Source organism: Rhipicephalus sanguineus, chromosome 6, assembly GCF_013339695.2.
Source record: "Rhipicephalus sanguineus isolate Rsan-2018 chromosome 6, BIME_Rsan_1.4, whole genome shotgun sequence".
Classification (NCBI taxonomy): domain Eukaryota; kingdom Metazoa; phylum Arthropoda; class Arachnida; order Ixodida; family Ixodidae; genus Rhipicephalus; species Rhipicephalus sanguineus.
In genome coordinates this window covers 55,193,516-55,211,113 of record NC_051181.1, presented here as the reverse complement: position 1 = coordinate 55,211,113, position 17,598 = coordinate 55,193,516, and the positions used below count along the sequence as shown (strand labels likewise).

Here is a 17,598-nt window from a genome sequence, read left to right as displayed (position 1 = left end):
TGGCACAGGCCGCGCTTCTACTCGCATGCTGCTTCACAATGACGCCGACTGTTCTACAATCATTACATACCTGACGCGTATGTTTGAAACCTTCGAAACTGTACGAGAGCATCAACGATAACGCAAAAGTGCACTGCGACGCAGATGCAAAGGATGACCCATTCCTTCGCCGATCAGTTTTTCGATTGCCGACAATCGACGATTGTCCTCGGGATTATTGGTGCACTGAGTGTGTCATTTCCTTTCTTCCTGGGCACAAGTTCGCCCAATAAAGTGTTTCATCCTTGCCTTCTGGAGTTCTGCTTGCTTCACCGTCACAACCACGAAAAAAATATCTCTTTCAAGCTTCATTCTCGTTGACACATTGAAGGAATGAAGGATGAGAAATGCGTATAGGGAAGCTAGCTAACTTTCTAATTATTTCAGTACGCAGAGCATTAAATACGCGTTTGTTAGAGAAACTTCTCATTTTCACCATGACTTCCCATAAACATTTTTTTTTCAGTGCAGAAGCACATGTACTTTGCATATCAAGATTTCGTGGATGTCACGAAAGAACACGAGGCTTCAGCAGGCGTGCAGCACGTGGCCAGGCCAACGTGGCTCTCGAATGTCCTTCCGCACAATGCAACGTTGCTTCGCGCCGCCAAATCGACCCTCAATTTTTTCGTTCCAACCACTAAAGACTACTTAACTGCCACAGAATGAGTGTCAAGAGAACGCGAAATGCGTGCGTGTACATGCTTACGCAGTACATAAGGTCCAGGTTCGGCGGCACCTCGGAGGCTGCCTGCTCTCGCTGTCGTGACAGGTTCCTCTCCTTGGCCACAGCTTCCTTAGCCTGGTCCAGGGCCTGCGATTAAAAATAGCAATGGAACCATCATAGACGCATTCCAGCAACAGTTTCAAAGAAGGCAAAACAAAATTGTGCAGTTTCACTCAACGTGAAAGCTGTAGGAAGTACGGGGCAGTGATTCGCCTGCCCTTCAGCGACGCTGACATTAGCGGGCAAGCAAGCGCTGGCGTTCCAAACGTGCAGCCTGCTTCGGCGTCCATGGCGGAAAGCAAACCTTCATTTGTGATGCAGTGGCGCCCTCTCCCCCCTCTTCCTTTCCCTCTCCTCCTCACCCTCACATCACTCATTATCATCCTCACTTCCCTTTCCCATCTCCATGCTATACTTTACTACGCACGGCTATGCTACGCATTACCTCCTTCTCCTTCGTTCCCTCCTCCTCAGGTTTCACGGTACTGCATTAAGCGCAGGATTTAGAACTACATTAAGACCTACACAAGAACGACAATAGCGCAGGACTTAGGATGTACATCAAGACCAACGCAAGAACTACGTCAGCGCTGCATTAACCATAGAATTAACGCTGGATTAGAGCAGAATTAGCGCTACTTTAAGTACTCGATTTCGAACCTTTTTTTTTGCCGGCCCTGTGCGCGTTCAGTCACACTCCTATGCCCCCCCCTCTCTCTCTCTCTCTCACACACACACACGCTCTGTTTCTTTTTTCTTTGTTCTGGCTTCACCCCATGTCGCGTGCGAACAAATTGCGACAGAGTGTGTATCTATTTATGTTTTACTGGAATATGCATTTCAACTCGATCGCAATAAATTCGATCTTTGAGAAACGGCGGTCCTCCTTGGAAACATCCGAATAAATTTTCTTTTTCACTTTCACTTTGAGGTTATATATATATATATATATATATATATATATATATATATATATATATATATATATATATATATATATCTCAAAGTGTTGCTTTGCGCTAAAAATGGCATTCTTAGAGGAGAGCCAGTCATTTTGTAACATTTGAGCTGAGATGCACGTCGAGTGTGAACAGCGAGTTTGTTTTCTTAGAATCCTATCTTTGGTCTCCACCCACCAGTTTCCATTGCTGCTTCGAAGCGGAGATGGAGCTCTGCTCCACCAGCTCCATGACAGCGCTTTCCAGCTGCTTCTGCCTCTCCTCGGGGCTGCATTCAAAGTAGAAAGCACTGTACAAGGCTCGATTACAGCCACATTCGATGCGTTCGAGAAATCTTATGCCATTTTTTATCCCGCTCTGCAATCAAAAGGCGATTGCAATCTCGGTTGGTCTTCGAAATTCACATCTTTGTCGAAAGACAGCGTTTTCGTACATGCGGGTGTCGTTTCTATTTGCTGCCAGATTATTGTGCAGTGTAAGAGGTTTGTGCATTCTTTGTCACACATTTCGTCTAGACGGCAGACTAGAGGAGCTGAATTTTCTTCCTGGTGTTATGAGCGGCTCTCGTCGACACCGTCCAACCGCCTACCGCATCGCAGATCTCTTGTCATCGCTTGAATATGCTCGAGAAAACAGTCACTCTGCATATGCGCTATTCCTGGACATAGAGTAAGCGTTTGATTCACATCGCGTTCACATCACCATAGGCGTGCGCAGGGTTCTCCATCAGGGGGGCAAAGGTTCACCGCAGCGCCCCCCCCCCCACCCTACTAAGTCAATGTATGTGGCAGATTTTGCGCCCCCTCCCCCCGCTCTTAGGTGACTAGAAGGGTCAATGTTCGGGGCAGAATTTGCGCCCCCCCCCCTTTTAGGTGATTAGGGGGGGGCGCCCCCCCTGCCCCCCTGTTCGCACGCCTATGCACATCACAGCACAAATCACTGAGCGATGTCGCAGCATTCTCAGGAAAAGTTATCTGTGGCTTGTAAGGTGGTTTCACGTAACCAGCATAAAAAAAAGGCGAGAATAGGTGCTTACGACGAGAGCTATGAAAAATAGACATTTCACTCGCAAGCCTGGATAAGTTCATGTTGGCACCGCATAAACCTAGTTGTACTTCATTTTTTGCAGTCGGTAATTCTGTTTCAGAATTTACTTACGGTCAGCTATATTGCCACGTGGTCGTGACGGTGTAGAAGGTGGCAGTTGGGCTGTTAGAGACGGAACCTTATTGGGCGAACTTGTGCCCAGGAAATAAAAAGTCCAGTGCGCAAACGTACGTCACGCAGATCGGTGACAAAGCACAGCGCCTGTTGTGTATCACCTTTCTTCGTGGTGTCGCTTTGTGCGCTGTATTTTTCCTATAATGTATTACCACCTCGCCCAACTTTCAGTCTCTCTTCAATTAACAGTCAAACTACATACATGCAATACAAGCTGTACACTGATAGCGACTATCACAATCGGCGGCCGTCGGTATTGATCGCTGGCGGGACGCGTCGTATTTTATGCATCAGTGTTTCAACCTTCCAGCGTTATCGCTGGTGAACAGACTCGGTTACACGTGTCCTGCGCGTAATCTTAACAGAACAGTCTGACACTATCACAAAGTTTCCAAACATGGCTGTGCGACCTGTGACGAGAGGTGGTAACAGTTTTTTGTGGTTGAAGACCGATCACATTAAAATAAAGGAAATAAGCGTGCGTGGCAATATGCGTCTGCTCAAAGGCTAGTACGAAAGCAGCCTCACCTAGCGCTTTCTTTTGAGCTGCTGAAAGATGGCGCCGATGACTTGGCCTGGGCCAGAGGATCGAACACGCTACCCACCGGACCTGAAAAACATGACGTGGTACGGAATCGCATCCATTGCTTGCCAAGTGGGCCCAGAGATTTGCAAAGTGCTTTAACATAGCAAATTGTTCCTTATGAGTAGATCGCAGAAAACATCTTAACGGGTATGTGCCACAGAATTTGTGTAGATCCCACTACTCACCGCTACGGCGTGGCCTGTAATAACTCTGAGAACGAGTACAGAGAGAGAGAGAGAGAAAAAAAAGAGAGGAACCGACAGAGGGAAAGAGAGAAAGATATAATAAATAACCGAGAAGAGAAAAGCTCTTGCCGAAAAAAAATCTTCCCGGGGCGGAATTCGAACTCGCATACCCTCAATCCGAAGGCGAGCGTCCTAACCACTCGGATAATTATTGTAACTGCGCAAAAAATACAATAAGTATGGATCATTACCAACTAGCCCAACTTACCACTCTTCTGCACTCGGATCAAAATTGATTACAACTTCATTGGAGACGCTTCGTTAGTGTTGTCACGCAAACTGGGCAACAATAAACCACAGGAAAATCTAGTTACTCCCCGCGAGGACGAAAAAGTTGACGTTTGCTGGGAAACGCCATTTTCAAACCCGCTGTGCGTCACAGATGTCCGACATGGCGCGTCATCTCGTTGAGCTTAGTTAAGTAAAATAATGCTCTCCAACGCGAGAAATTCTAGTTGAAGGTAAAAAATATTTGCTTCAGTATTAGCTGCGTTTGCTCGAAGCAATGGCCCCTAGTGGGTCACTGGGACTGAAGAAGCTAGAAGAAGGGGGCGCGAAAGGCGCTGAGCGACGCCACCTCACTCCGTTTCAACCAAATGGTTTCTTGGTCTTTGTGCCGGGCACAGGACCGTAGCCTTGACCTGGTCGCACCAAACAGGCTGAGCTGTTCGGATTGATGGCAGGTCTCGAGCTCCGTGGTGTTGCTGAAGTCGGTGTGCTTCCACTTGTGGACCGCATCCTTGCCGCCGACGTCTTTCCTTGGTAGCCACATGGGCCGTAGCAGGGAGTCTTGCTTCAGAACTCTGGTTCTTCGTTGTCCTATCAAAAGCTGTGTCGGATTGAAGCCGTCGACTCCTGGAGTATCCTGGTAGCTTAACAGGGCCATATGAGGGTCCTTTGACTTGCGCAATATGTCCTTAACTGTCGGAACCATTCCCTCCGCCTCTCCGGTGCATTGCGGTCCGCTGGTTACATGGTCTGAGTTGTGCGACGCTGCATACGCCACGAACTCTTGTGATGACGGCGGTGGGACGTTGGCAACGGCCTGACCACTAATCCCGGAAAAACTAAAGCGGTGTTATTTCATACTAAAAACAGGCATGTTACTTTTGAAGAAGATCTAGTACTGAAGAATGCCAAAATTGAACTGTAAAATCTTTAGGTGTAATGCCTGATCAGAGTATGACTTGGTGTAGTCATATTGATTTTCGTGTCGGTAAGCTTTCGCAAATCACAGGAATCCTTGGTTCCTTGAACTACTTTCCTCGTTGTATGAAATGCCTTATACACAATTCACTTTTTTTGAGCCATTTAAATTATTGTTGCCTAGTCCGGGGAAAGACTTTCGAAAGCAATATAAACAGGCTGTATGTTCAGCAAAAAAAGGCTGTCCGAGCTATTTCTCATAAACCATATGATTTCTCCTCAGAACCTTTATTTCAGGGTCTTAAGGTGCCGAAAGTCATGGTTAAAGTATCGTTTAGTACTTGCGTACAAAAATGAGCAGGAAAATAAACGTCTCAGACATCGCTAGCATGGCTGACCTGACACAACATGAAGCTGCTTATACTACTGGAGGACCAAAATATTGGCGGGTACCACAATCTCGTACTGGCTACGGATCTCAAATGTTGCGCTCAAGATTAGGTCGTCTACTAAACGACCTGATCGTTGGTAATACTGATATTTTGTCTTGTTGTTCTCATGCTATTCTTGATTTTTTTTTCTCTTGTATGTAACGAACATTCCTTCATTTATGTTATGTAGTTCAGTTCAGAGATACGTTTTTTTTGTGTTGTACGGTACAGGGGCGTAGCCAGAAATTTTTTTCGGGGGGGGTTCAACCATACTTTATGTACGTTCGTGCGTGCGTTTGTATGTGTGCGTGTATATATACGCAAGCAAAATTGAAAAATTTCGGGGGGGGTTTGAACCCCCCCAACCCCCCCCTTGGCTACGCCCTTGGTACGGTATATAACATATATCTATGTGTAATATGTAATCTGCTGGAAAAAATGCATTTCCGCTCCAGTGCTCCTCTATAACTTTTTATGGGTTGTGGGGCTGGTCAAGCCGTTATGAGCCGCTCTTTTCTCCATTCGTCCTCTGCAACTCTGTATTGGTTCTTTGGAAAATAAAGCATACATACATACATACATACATACATACATACATACATACATACATACATACATACATACATACATACATACATACATACATACATACAGACAGACAGACAGACAGACAGACAGACAGACAGACAGATCGGACCTCTCGTGGGATTCCACGGCGGGCAAATATGCTCTTAATTCAGAGCGTCAATGACTGCCTGAGCTGTCATACTCCTTAGGGTCACTACTTGTGGGAACCTTGAATAATAGTCTACCATAAGGCTAAATGTCTGGCCCCTGGGATGGAACAAGTCCACCCCGAGAAATTACCACGAATGTCCAGGTAGTAGCATGGAGACCAAGGGCTCTGCAACTACCAGGAGACCAAGTTCACACGGGGGAAGGCCCACTGCTCGCAGTTGGCGACGAGAGAGGCGGTGGGTGCCGATATGCCGGACGACCAAACTGACTCCCGAGCCAGGGCTTAGAACCTCCTTAGGTCATCAGGGCTTAGGTTCATGCTCAGATTACTTTCGTACAACAGCGTCAAGACTGCCGACCGAAGGGACGGTGGGATCGCTACCTGGGCGCCTTTCAGCGGAACACTGTCGCAGACAGAAAGCTTGTCTGCTACCGAGGCGGAGGGGTAAAGCGACAGCTTGGACGTCTGTGGCCAAGCCTGCTAGCAGAAGGAGGTGAGGGCCTTGCACTCGCCATCAGACTCTCGCGCCTGTCGCGCGTCTTTAGGGCTAAGCGGCAGGACTTCCGAAGTGCAGCCGTCTAGTTGTGCTACGTAGAATTCCACTGAGTCAGCGCACTGGATACCTTGTGGGTGGTGATGATATGTGATGTTTATTGGCGCAAGGGCCATTTTTGGCCAAAGAGCGCCAGGACATGATAACGAATGTGAAAAATGATTATGGTAAGTGGCTGTAAAAGGGCCTTGAAGGGCCCCTCACCAGGTTTGACAATTTTGAGCTAACGAGCGCAATGCATACTCTGGGCGTTCACGATCATGTCTGGCAAAATTTGCAACGCTACGCGCTGCGGAAATGGGTCAAATTTCAAGGTGAACGCTGCTTGCCCTTCCTCTCGCGGGCGCGCGCTTTAGAGAATGAGGGGATGACGTACATGAGAAAATGGCCCTACGTAGATGGTAGTGCTGTGACGTCGATCCTCTACGTAGATGACTGTGCTCTGACGTCGCCAACAGTAGCACGTGACACTGCGATAACTATTTGACACGACATGTGTAGTTTGTGTAATTTGTTGCTAGAATAGATTAATAAAACTTGAGAGAAGTAATGAGACACACAAAGGGAATGTGTGCGTCTTTTTCATTTTTTTTTTTTTCGTGAATTGCAATGAGATACGGGGCTAATGTGCCTCCCTTTCCCATGCGTTCGTGTCCCCGCGGTTAGCGCATCGAGCAGACGCCAGCCCTGGAAACGAAAGTAATGTTCTGGTATAGTTCTGGCGCGTTCGAGCACTCATTATGTTCAGTTATTCTACCGCGTCCAAGTAAACGTTTATGCGGCACTGGCTCATGATACCGCCACTCTCGTGCCCGTACAAATGTCTCAACTTTCATGCCCGTCCCGCAGAAACAGGCAGTACACCACAGAGAACGCCGACAAAACGCCCACGGCCGCTACATAAAAAAAAAGTAGCGGCCGTGCAACGCCGCTCGCGTGCTCGGGCTGGCTAGGGCACGTCATGCGCACGTGGCCATGCATGCGCATGACGTGTTCATGCGTATGTGTCAAGTGAAGAGGGCAGGGAAGGGATTTGGCTTGCTAAAGCTACACGGGGCGAATGGCAAGGGTTTGAATCTCGCCTCCTCGCATCATGGTTTCGCGCCACTACAAATTATTGTTTTTCTCAGCTCGTAATGAACCGATTTGAAAAGTTCTTGCGGCATACTACTCTTCATTCGGCACACAACAACTTCCACCGTCTAACTAAAATTTGCTATGTGGCCTGGTGAGGGGCCCTTTAAGGTTCCTCACGCAAAAGGCGGGTAAACCATATAACTATTAAAATCATGCGAGTGACGTGAAATGTATGCGTAATGAGAATGAATGGCGAGTAGTAGTAATAATCAAACTACGGGTACACGGCACGAGCACGAATGCCTCGTCAACGCCTTCGAGTCCAAGGGATGCGAGGCAGGTGCTTTCATTAAGTGTAACAACCGCAGCAGCAGCCTCTGTTAGGAGGCCGTGCTACGGAATGCCCGGGTAAATCACGTGAAAGTCATGTACATCTTTTAAAAACGAAAACAATGGCTGATAATTAGAAACTAGTTCCCTACCTGTGAACATCGATGGATGAAGAGGTACTTGCTGTCGGTAGGGTAATGGAAAATATTTTCTTCGAACACTGTCTAGTTCCTTGTGGGTGATGCGCGACAATGTATCTACCATAGCCTTCAGCCGTAATCTCATCGAATATTCGGATAACGCAAGTCGTTGGAAAAGCTTCTTTTTCGGTCCGGCTGTGACGCTGTTTGGTCTCCGTCATTGAGCTCGAAGGAAATGAAACTGAGTGGCGCTCTCCAGAGGGTTGCGCCTGTAGCGAGATCGCACCGAGTTTGAACAAGCTTCCATCTTCAGAAAGAGTGGTGACATACGACGGGTGGCACATGGCCATGCACCAGTCTGACGTCAAGGGCGACATCAGACTTCGACAGTAGGGGACACGTCGTCTGTACCTCATAAATTGATGGACGAAGATAGACAAGTCGTCGGCATGGTCAGTATTCTAGTCAGTGGTATTCGTGTGCTACTGAGCAAGATGCAGAAACCGATAGCTCGAAGCGTGTTGCGAGTGCTAGACACCATCATTCCAGTTCTCGAAAGCTTTCACTAGAAAGAACACTAGAAGCACCACCATGGCTCAACAAGCTTTTGGGTGCATGGTAGCGCGCATACAAGTTGCATAAAGCAACGAATGCACTGCTCTAATTTCTGCCATGAGATTGACCCACCGCCTGCGATTTCAAGCGCGGGACTGCTGTTACGTCGACGGCAACAGCGGCTTTTCTGTCCTCCTCTCTAACTTTTATTCCCCTTACCACCTTCCCCAGTGCAGGGTAGCATACCGACTCAGCCCTGGTCAAGGGCGTAGCCAGAATTTTTTTTTTTTTGGGGGGGGGGGGGAGGGTTCAACCATGCTTTATGTATGTTCGTGCGTGCGTTTGCATGTGCGCGTGTATATATACGCAAGCAAAACTGAAAAATTTCGGGGGGGTTTGAACCCCCCAATCCCCCCCCCCCTGGCTACGCCCCTGGCCCTGGTTAACCTCCCTGCTTTTCTTTTATCTTTGCTCTCTCTCTCTCTCTCTCGGAAGCTGTCCTTTGTAATGCTATAACACAAAACTCGCAGACTTATTCAGCAGGGCTCTCATGGGTCCTGTGGTGTCCGAAATGTCTGGCAAGAACCTGGCGAGATGATTATCTTTCCTAGAAGCCGTCTTACGCCGGTGACGTCCGCAGGAGCTCCCATGGCTGTGACACATTCGACCTTGCCTGGATCTAGCCTGATGCTCAGCGCTCAAACGAAGACTCCGAAGAAGGGAACCTCAGATACCCCAAAATGACACTTGCCCTGGTTCAACGTGATGCCTGCTTTTGCAAGGTGAGAGCACCTTGCTCAGCCTGGTGTCATGATCGTGGCGCGTGCGTCCAGAAACCAGGAGGCCATCTATCATACCGGCGACTCCTCGGACTTTCAAGATTCTGGCATGAGTTTTTTAGAAGTACACAGCCGCGCAGTTGATGCCAAAAGGGAATCGGCAAAAACAGTATTGAGCTTACGGGGCGATGAACGTCGTAAGTACTTGAGAGCCCGCAGGAAGGTTCACGTGGTGGAAGCTCGCGGTAGCACACAGCTTTCAATAAAATATGGTGTCGCCGAGGACGCCAAGAACTTGCTCAACAGTTGGCAAAATGTAGCGTTCCTGGAGAACGACCATGTTTAGTTGAGTCAAGTCAACGCACAACCAGTAGGAACCAGCGTCTTTCCGGACGACGACAAGACCGGAGCACCACGGTGTTGCCTTGATGATTCTGCTGATCACGCCTACGCTCTCCAATTTTCCAGCTCGTGGCAGTCGACCACGAGCAGCAAAATGGGAACCTTTCGAGGGACGCTTTGCGAGACATGCAAGCGTCAGGTTTCAGCCGGACGATGTACTCGTCCTCGAGAGTACCCAACCCCGAAAGAGCTCGGCTTGCAACGTTAGTTTCGGAGTCTTGAGTTTGTCAAGCAATCTTACTATTGGAGGGCTTGTAGCGCTGGTAGTACAAACAATGAAAGAGAGGATCACGTACAGGCGTACAGAGCCCGTTTTCCCCAGCCACCGAAGTCGTGCCAAATGCGAGCCTAGCAGGTGCAGTGGCTGTTCTTTAGAGCCGGTGAGCAGAGTGTTCACTTGGTCGAGCTTGGCAGGCAATGTGCGGAAGTCGCTTGGAACAGCAAATACATGGCTCCGGAGTCGGCCTTGAACTGTGCAGTGTAGTGGCCAATGGTGACGTCGACCAACTTGACCGCGGCCGGCGTTCGGACGACGTGCAGGGGAATGGAGCCGAGCTTCTTCTGCTTGAACTTCCTCGTGCGGCACACTTCCGCCAAGTGGCCTTCCTTATTGCAGACGTTGCTAGTGCAACGCCGTGCCGGACAGTCCAAACGTGGATGAGGCGCGCTGCCGCAGAACTAACATGAGGACGGCTTGCGTGAGCGCTCCGCGTATGGCTGCGTCGAACGAGGCTTGGCGTCGCAGCAGCTACGACCGGCGAACTTGTTAGGTTTTGTTGCGTCGAGTTGGAGCTCACAGAAGTATCCTGTGCGGTTTTGGGAAAGCGTGTTTTCTTATCGGCGTCTTCGGATTGACGGGCCTGTGTTTATTCCTCAGTGAATGTTAACCTTGCGTTTCAGCTCTGCCAGTCCGATACGCGGAGGCCAACGACGAACCGGTCGCGTCCGAGCCTTTGCTCCATATCAGCTGAAGGTAGTTACAGCAATTCATCATCCTGCACAGTTCTGCGTAGTACGTGTCGACGCTTTTGTAGGGCAGCTGAACACATCTATTGGATCGCGACGATCGCTTCGTAGGGCTCGTTTGCCCGGTGCACGAAGTGGTCAGTGAAGCGGGCGGCAACCACTTGTTATGAGGCGAGCAACGGAGCGCACGAGCGAGAAGCTCTCCAGAAGCGGGCGGGCCTCCGGGCTATGCAGTGCAAGAGCAAGCGTACCTGCATGTCTTCCGATGCTTGCGTCACTCTTGAAACCGCCGAGAAACGCTCGATCGACTGGGACATCTCGGAGAGCATCAGAGACATCGGGAGATCGACCACCGGGCCACGCCCCGCCATCACGATCCTGCCCTGCTTGTCCGGACCTCATCCCGGCTTCCACGATCACGAGGTGTTACTAAGCTGGGCATCGTCCCACGGACCTGTTCCCGGCGGCTGTCTCCGGTGTCGTTCCTGGCGGCTGGCCTGTCGCCGTACCTGGCACTGTTCGAGGCGCTCTTAGTGGTGCTCTTCGTGCCTCCCTTCTTCACGTTGTTTCAGGCGCTGTTCCAGGCGCTGTCGTTGCTGAGCCGGGATTCTCTTTGGCACATCTCCGCTGGGACGGGCCAGGCCTCGGCAATGAATTGAAGAAGCTGAACCCGACCCGCCTCCTGGCGCTGACTCAGCGCACGGGGTCCTGATGCTGAAACAACTTCACGGCGTTCATCGCCGACTTGGGCCCTGAGTGCAAGTTCGACTCGTCTTCTGTTCGGGCCACCGCAGACGAGTGGTAGGAGCTCATATGTCTTCGACTCAAAAACGGCTGATACACGTAGTTGTGCTGAAGTGGGTTGTGAGTGCCGAAAACCTTTAATGCTACTCACAATATAGCATTTGAACGTACATGTGTATTTGTGTGTGCAGTATTGGCCTATTTCTAAAGACCTCTATAAAAAGATGTGCCTCTTTGCCTCTGGGTGCTTCCTGTGCACATCTGGCTGACCTGCGTCCTACATTTGTCTACAGTCACCATGAAGACGTTTGTTGATCCAGTCCGAATTGCTTCTGATGCGTGGATTCTACTGCGCATGAATACTGAATCTAGGCCCACGTACTCATCGAATTAGCAGCATTGAGTGTATACCTTGCATTGTGGCCGAAATGTATCCTGCCCCACGCACTGCAGTCATTGGCCGCGAGGCGTAGCTGGTGGCGGCGGTGTTCAGCCGAGAAGGGGGCACCACCGACGTCTGGCCACGGAACTGCAGTCGTACCACGGACAAAAATGAATGGCTGAAGCAAGGAATCCATAATTATTAACAATAATAATAATTGCTCTCCTGTAATCGAGAGTAGACGTAAGCGTTACATGGCTACCGGCAGAGCAGATTGGTTGGAGATAATACTATAACTCGGTTAAAACTACAACCTATGAAAAAAATTTCAGCTCTGCCCACAGTACCGCGGCGCGCTCGCCCTTCACCTGTGAAAGACAGCCGTGCTAGCTCGTTTTCGCTCGTACCGCAAGTCCTTCTTGCTCGACTAATTTACGCATATTCTCACGTGGTTGTGACCGTGAAGAAACCAAAACTGAGCAGGTAAAGACGAAACTCTTTATTGGGAGAACTTGTACCCAGTAGAACAGGTACGTAGCACTCAAAAGTGCAGCGAAAGCGGTAAGCACAGACGTCGGCCGTCGGTAATCTGATCTGCGGTAAGGCGCGTGGGCATTTACACGTGGCATCGAAGAATCTAGCGTTATCGTTAGTGGTTGCGTTAGTTCCCTATAAACTGTACTGTTCGCGTTACGCCCTCAAGCTTATCAGAACAATCTAAAATAATCAGGAATGTTCGACGTTCCGGCGCGGCGGACGCAAGGCAACAAGGTTACACGTTTCACATTGTAGCGAAAAACAGCGCGAGAAGACCAGGACGGAGGGGGGCACACACACGAGCGCCGCTCACGACTAATCTCATTTTCAGCAGTGCGTGAAATATATAACATACACAAGAAAATAAAGAAATGTTTGACAACCACGTGCACTTGTCCACTCGTTACAACTGCTATAGGTCATCTAGCTATACATATCAAGAAACCGTTTTTATTTCTCGGTCAGGGCTAGTGTCGCCATGCTTACACATGCATCATCCTGTTTTTCTATGTTTGCAGCATATATTTTTAATCTGTTCACATTGTCGGATGAGCGGCTAAGCACGGTCGTACTTTCAAAGCGTGGAAAGCATCAACAATCCTTGCAGTGTAATCCTAAATGACCGGAAATAGCTGCGTTGACGTCACAGCAATGCTCCTTGAGCGTCTCGTTCAGGCACCTGCCAGTATGGCCGATATATGCTGGACCGCATGACAAGGGTATCTAATATACTAGATTGCGCGTGAATTTTACAAAACGTCTGCGGTGCTGCATGGAGCAAGTAGCCACTGCCCCATTTTTTTTTTTGTTGTTGTTTACGCGCCTGAAGACGCTCAGGGGCCAGAAAACACCACATGTACTCCCGCACTACCCCCTATATTCTTAGGTTTCTGGAAGCGCCATCCCACTGTGTGCTCCAACCTTGCATCTCCTCTGCAAACCATTAGCCACTGAAATTAGTATTGGTGCAGGGTAGCCAGTTCCTCCCAGGGTTTAGCTTGCCTTAGTAGGCTATCTTCTACCTTCACAAGATCCTAGGATTTATTTGGTGCATTGTCAAAACAAGAGCACGTTTCACCAACCTAGAGTGGACAGATTTAAATGGAAGCGCAGGTTTCTTGTCCCTTGGCTCGAAACAGCCCCTCCCCCTCCCAGGTACTTTTGTCTCAGAAAAGCGGCCTTAAACCTAAAAAGCTGATGAAGCTCTCAAGAGAAACTTCATATCCCCCCCCTCCTGTAAAAGAATTGTCCCGATACTGCAAAAGAACACGAATTCAAAGAAAGAAACGTACACATGAATATTCGCCGCGAGATCGGGCTAGAGGTAGCAGCACCGTCACCGCGTTAGCGTTAATATATGTGGTCAGCGGCACGCATAATGTACACAGCGGTGCTGGAACGTGCCATTGACTGCAAAGAGCAATTAAGCGAGATGGTGTGTGCCCTCCTACACACCCTGCTTTGCCACATTAATGCACGACGCCGGTCTAACGTTCCTTTAGCAAAGCCTTGGAAACCTGCAGTGGGTCGTCCTCTCCAGCGACTTCGAGTGGGTCACCCTCTTCGGCTCCTTTCTGGGAGAACGCCGCTCGTGCTGAGAGTCCGCGCAGCGCCTTGACTGTCGCCGTTGGGCATCGTCGCCGAGTGCCCACCAATAAACGCCTTTACAATTTGGTAGAGATGCTGTACCCTCAAGACAACTTCGGTACACATTCGATGCCCCCGGAGCTTCGATCACGAGCTGTGCCATCTACCATGCCTCACGACGCCGCCCGGCAAGCGCCTTCTCCTACAGCGACGGCATGTCCCGGTGTCCTCCGCACCGCGACCCTCCTGTATTCATCGGCGTGGATGGCACCTTCGTGAAGATCTGGCTCGCGATTTACGAGCGCGTGAGCGTACCCAATAAATGGGACGAGGCAGACATACTGAGCAACCTGGTTTTCTACCTCGCGGGTGTGGCAAGCCTATGGTACAACAACCACGCATCCGATTTCTCTATGTGGTCCGATTTCAAGACTGCCATCATCGACGTATTTGGCCGCCCTGCCGTTCGTAAGCTAGCGTTTACGTGAACGAGCTCAGCCATCCAGTTACTCCTTCACGAGTTACAGCGAAGACGTCCTCGACTTGTGCAAGACAGCCGACGCAACCATGTCTGAGTCATACAAGATCCGAAGCGTTATGAAAGGCATAGACGAAGATGCCTTCACCATGCTGATCGCCAAAAACCATCGCACTGTGGCAGAGGTCATAACACTGCCGAAGCTACGAGGAGCTGCGCCGGCAGCGGCTGATGACGCGTAGACGTCCATCACGCGATGCCGATCTCACTGGCTTGTCGGCCAGTTCGGACTACTCCTCTTGCTCGCTGAAATAAAGTCATTCGTGAGCGAGGAAATTGCCCACCAGTACTCTGTACTGGCCTTCGCTCACCCGCAGCATGTTCAACAGCCGTCGTCCACACTGCTGCCTCCCCTACGCCGAGCTATTGAGAAGGCAATCGCAGAGGCGATGCCCTAATACCACCAGCCCCCTCCGGCTCCTACGCTGCTCAATTACGTGCAAGCTGTAGCCAGGCAGCTCCCAGCGATTCCTGTGGTTCCCCCACTTACTTACGCGGAAGCCGTCGCCAGTCCTCAGGCCTTCAAAGTGAGTGTGCCGGCTGCGTACGCCGACGTCATCCATACGCCCCGACTGCAGCCCACCATACAGTCATATCAGCAGCTGTCCCGTCCCTCGCGTCCTGCGACATGGATAGGACCGACCCCGGCAAACCGATGGTGCACTTCCGACAACCGCTCCACCTGCTTTGCGTGCTGTTGCGCCGGTCACGTCGCCCTCTATTGCAATCGCGTGAAGCGGGGATACGGGAGATACGGGGGACACCGGGACGAGCGGCCGGTGCGGGAGGCGGCGTTTGCTGGGCGGCGTCTTGCGGCATGGTAGATGGCACAGTACGGGATCGAAGCTCCAGGGGCATTGAACGGAGACCGAAGTTGTGACGGTACAGCACTCTCCACCACTTTGTAAAGGCGTTTATTGACAGCACTAGGCGACGATGCACAACGGCGAGAGTCACGACGGAGCGCAGACTCTCAGCACGAGGGGCGTGCTCTCAGAGAAGAGCGGAAGAGGACGACCCATTACAGAGTTCCAACGCTTCTCTACAGCACCATTTAAAACATTGGTGGTGGGCACATCTCGGAGGTTCTTCACCGGCTTGACAAACACCGCGAGATGGCGCAAAGGGCCCACGGCTGCGCTTTTAAACGGCATGGCCCCACCGTGTGGCTGTTTTGTCGCGCCGCATGCATGGATATTGAACCCAGAGGGCTTCCGGAATTTGGTTTACCTTGCGGCATGGTTTAGGTCTCCACCGAGAAGCGAAGCCAGGATGTCGATTGGGAAGACAATACGAACACTGTCCGATAACGCTATCGCGTTCTACTCTTGAAAGCGGGGCTCAAGCGTCCTTCAAGTTTTTTTTTTGTCAATACTTACACCTGTACTCGTGCTTGGCATGCCAGCGTGAAAACCGGAACTGGTCTGAAAGAAAAATGAAACATTTGTAAGCTGCAATTTCTGTGAAGATTAGTTATTGGCTGAGTTTTCGCACTGGGAGCAATTCCGAGCATAGAAGGAAGCAGTATTTAATACCACTCGCGTTTTTGAAAAAAAGCATTCGTACATTTTGATGATATGTCGTTTAAGCACAAAAAAAAAAGGTTTTGGGAGAGGTACGAAATGAATGCGGCACACACTGAATGTGTGTGTCGCACATTTCGTTTCTCTTCCCGGTCGTGCGCCTTGCTAAGTTGCAGACTTCGCTCTCTCAATCATCAAACTAGGGGCGTAGCCAGAAATTTTTGTCGGGGGGGGGGGGGAGGGCTCAACTATACTTTATGCATGTTCGTGCGTGCGTTTGTATGTGTGGGTGTATATACGCAAGCAAACCTGAAAAATTTCGGGGGGGGGGGGGGGAGTTGAACCCCAACCCCCCCCCCCCCCCTTGGCTACGCCCCTGCATCAAACCGACAGCACTGTTGCTTTCTCGTTCTTTTGAATGCGAAGTATTCTTGCTTACCAAAGGCACTTCAACCGTTTCTATCTATCTATCAGGAGCGTCGCCAGGGGGAACCCCCCTCCCCTACCCCCGAAATTTTTTCACTTTTGCTTGCGTATATATACACATGCACATACAAACGCACGCACGAACATACATAAAGTATAGTTGAACCCCCCCCCCCCCCCGAAAAACATTTCTGGTTACGCCCCTGCTATCTATCTATCTATCTATCTATCTATCTATCTATCTATCTATCTATCTATCTATCTATCTATCTATCTATCTATCTATCTATATAATAATAATGAGAACTAACAGACAATGGAGGAGCAGGAGGAAGAGGAAAAGAAAAACGGAAGGGCAGGGAGGTTAGCCAGTTCTCAGACCAGCTGGCTACCCTGTGCTGGGGAAAGGGGTAAGGGGAATAAAAGATGATAGAAAAGAGATGTTACAAAAAAGGAGAGAAAAAAAAGAACAATAATACGATAAACTTAAAGTCTGTCCCTGATACTATAATCCCAAAGAAAGTATAGGGGATGTTATTTGTAATAATTGGGTTATAAATGTGAAGAAATTAAAGTGGACGAAAAGACGCATTATTCGAAGGTCGCAGGTTCGGTCCCTGCCGGCGGCAAGTTATCTTATCGCCCACTTTACTTTCTTCACATTTATATCCCAATGATTACAAATAACATCCCCTATACTTTCCTTGGCACTGTCCGTTAGTTCTCATTAGTATTGTGTATAACAAAGAAAAACGAGCCCTTAAAAGCCACATTCTTTCCTTTACCTATCTATCTTGTCGCCTACGTACGTCTGGGCGCTCTCGCTAGTGGGGGCGATAAGGCCACCCTTCGTCGGGCGCGCCTCGCTTACGTGCAAGATGGGATACCACCGGCAGGCTTCTCATAAGGTTTGGCTGTCGGCGCTCTACGAAAACGCCACGTGGAAGCCCTCCTAGACATTTCTGT

General features: G+C 49.8%; 1 protein-coding gene across 1 annotated transcript in view; it reads right to left on the bottom strand.

The window, feature by feature from the left end:
* The window catches only part of LOC119397270 (intraflagellar transport protein 88 homolog), a 103,321-nt gene extending 88,318 nt beyond the window's left edge, over window positions 1-15,003 (bottom strand). Inside the window, exons 1-5 of the mRNA XM_049416509.1 lie at window positions 14,995-15,003; window positions 12,051-12,168; window positions 3,475-3,556; window positions 1,903-1,993; window positions 749-853 (exon numbers count right to left, since the gene is read on the bottom strand). Of these exons, the coding sequence (XP_049272466.1) occupies window positions 749-853; window positions 1,903-1,993; window positions 3,475-3,556; window positions 12,051-12,168; window positions 14,995-15,003 (405 nt within the window). The remainder of the gene's footprint in view (window positions 1-748; window positions 854-1,902; window positions 1,994-3,474; window positions 3,557-12,050; window positions 12,169-14,994) is intronic.
* Between the last annotated feature and the right edge of the window lie 2,595 nt (window positions 15,004-17,598).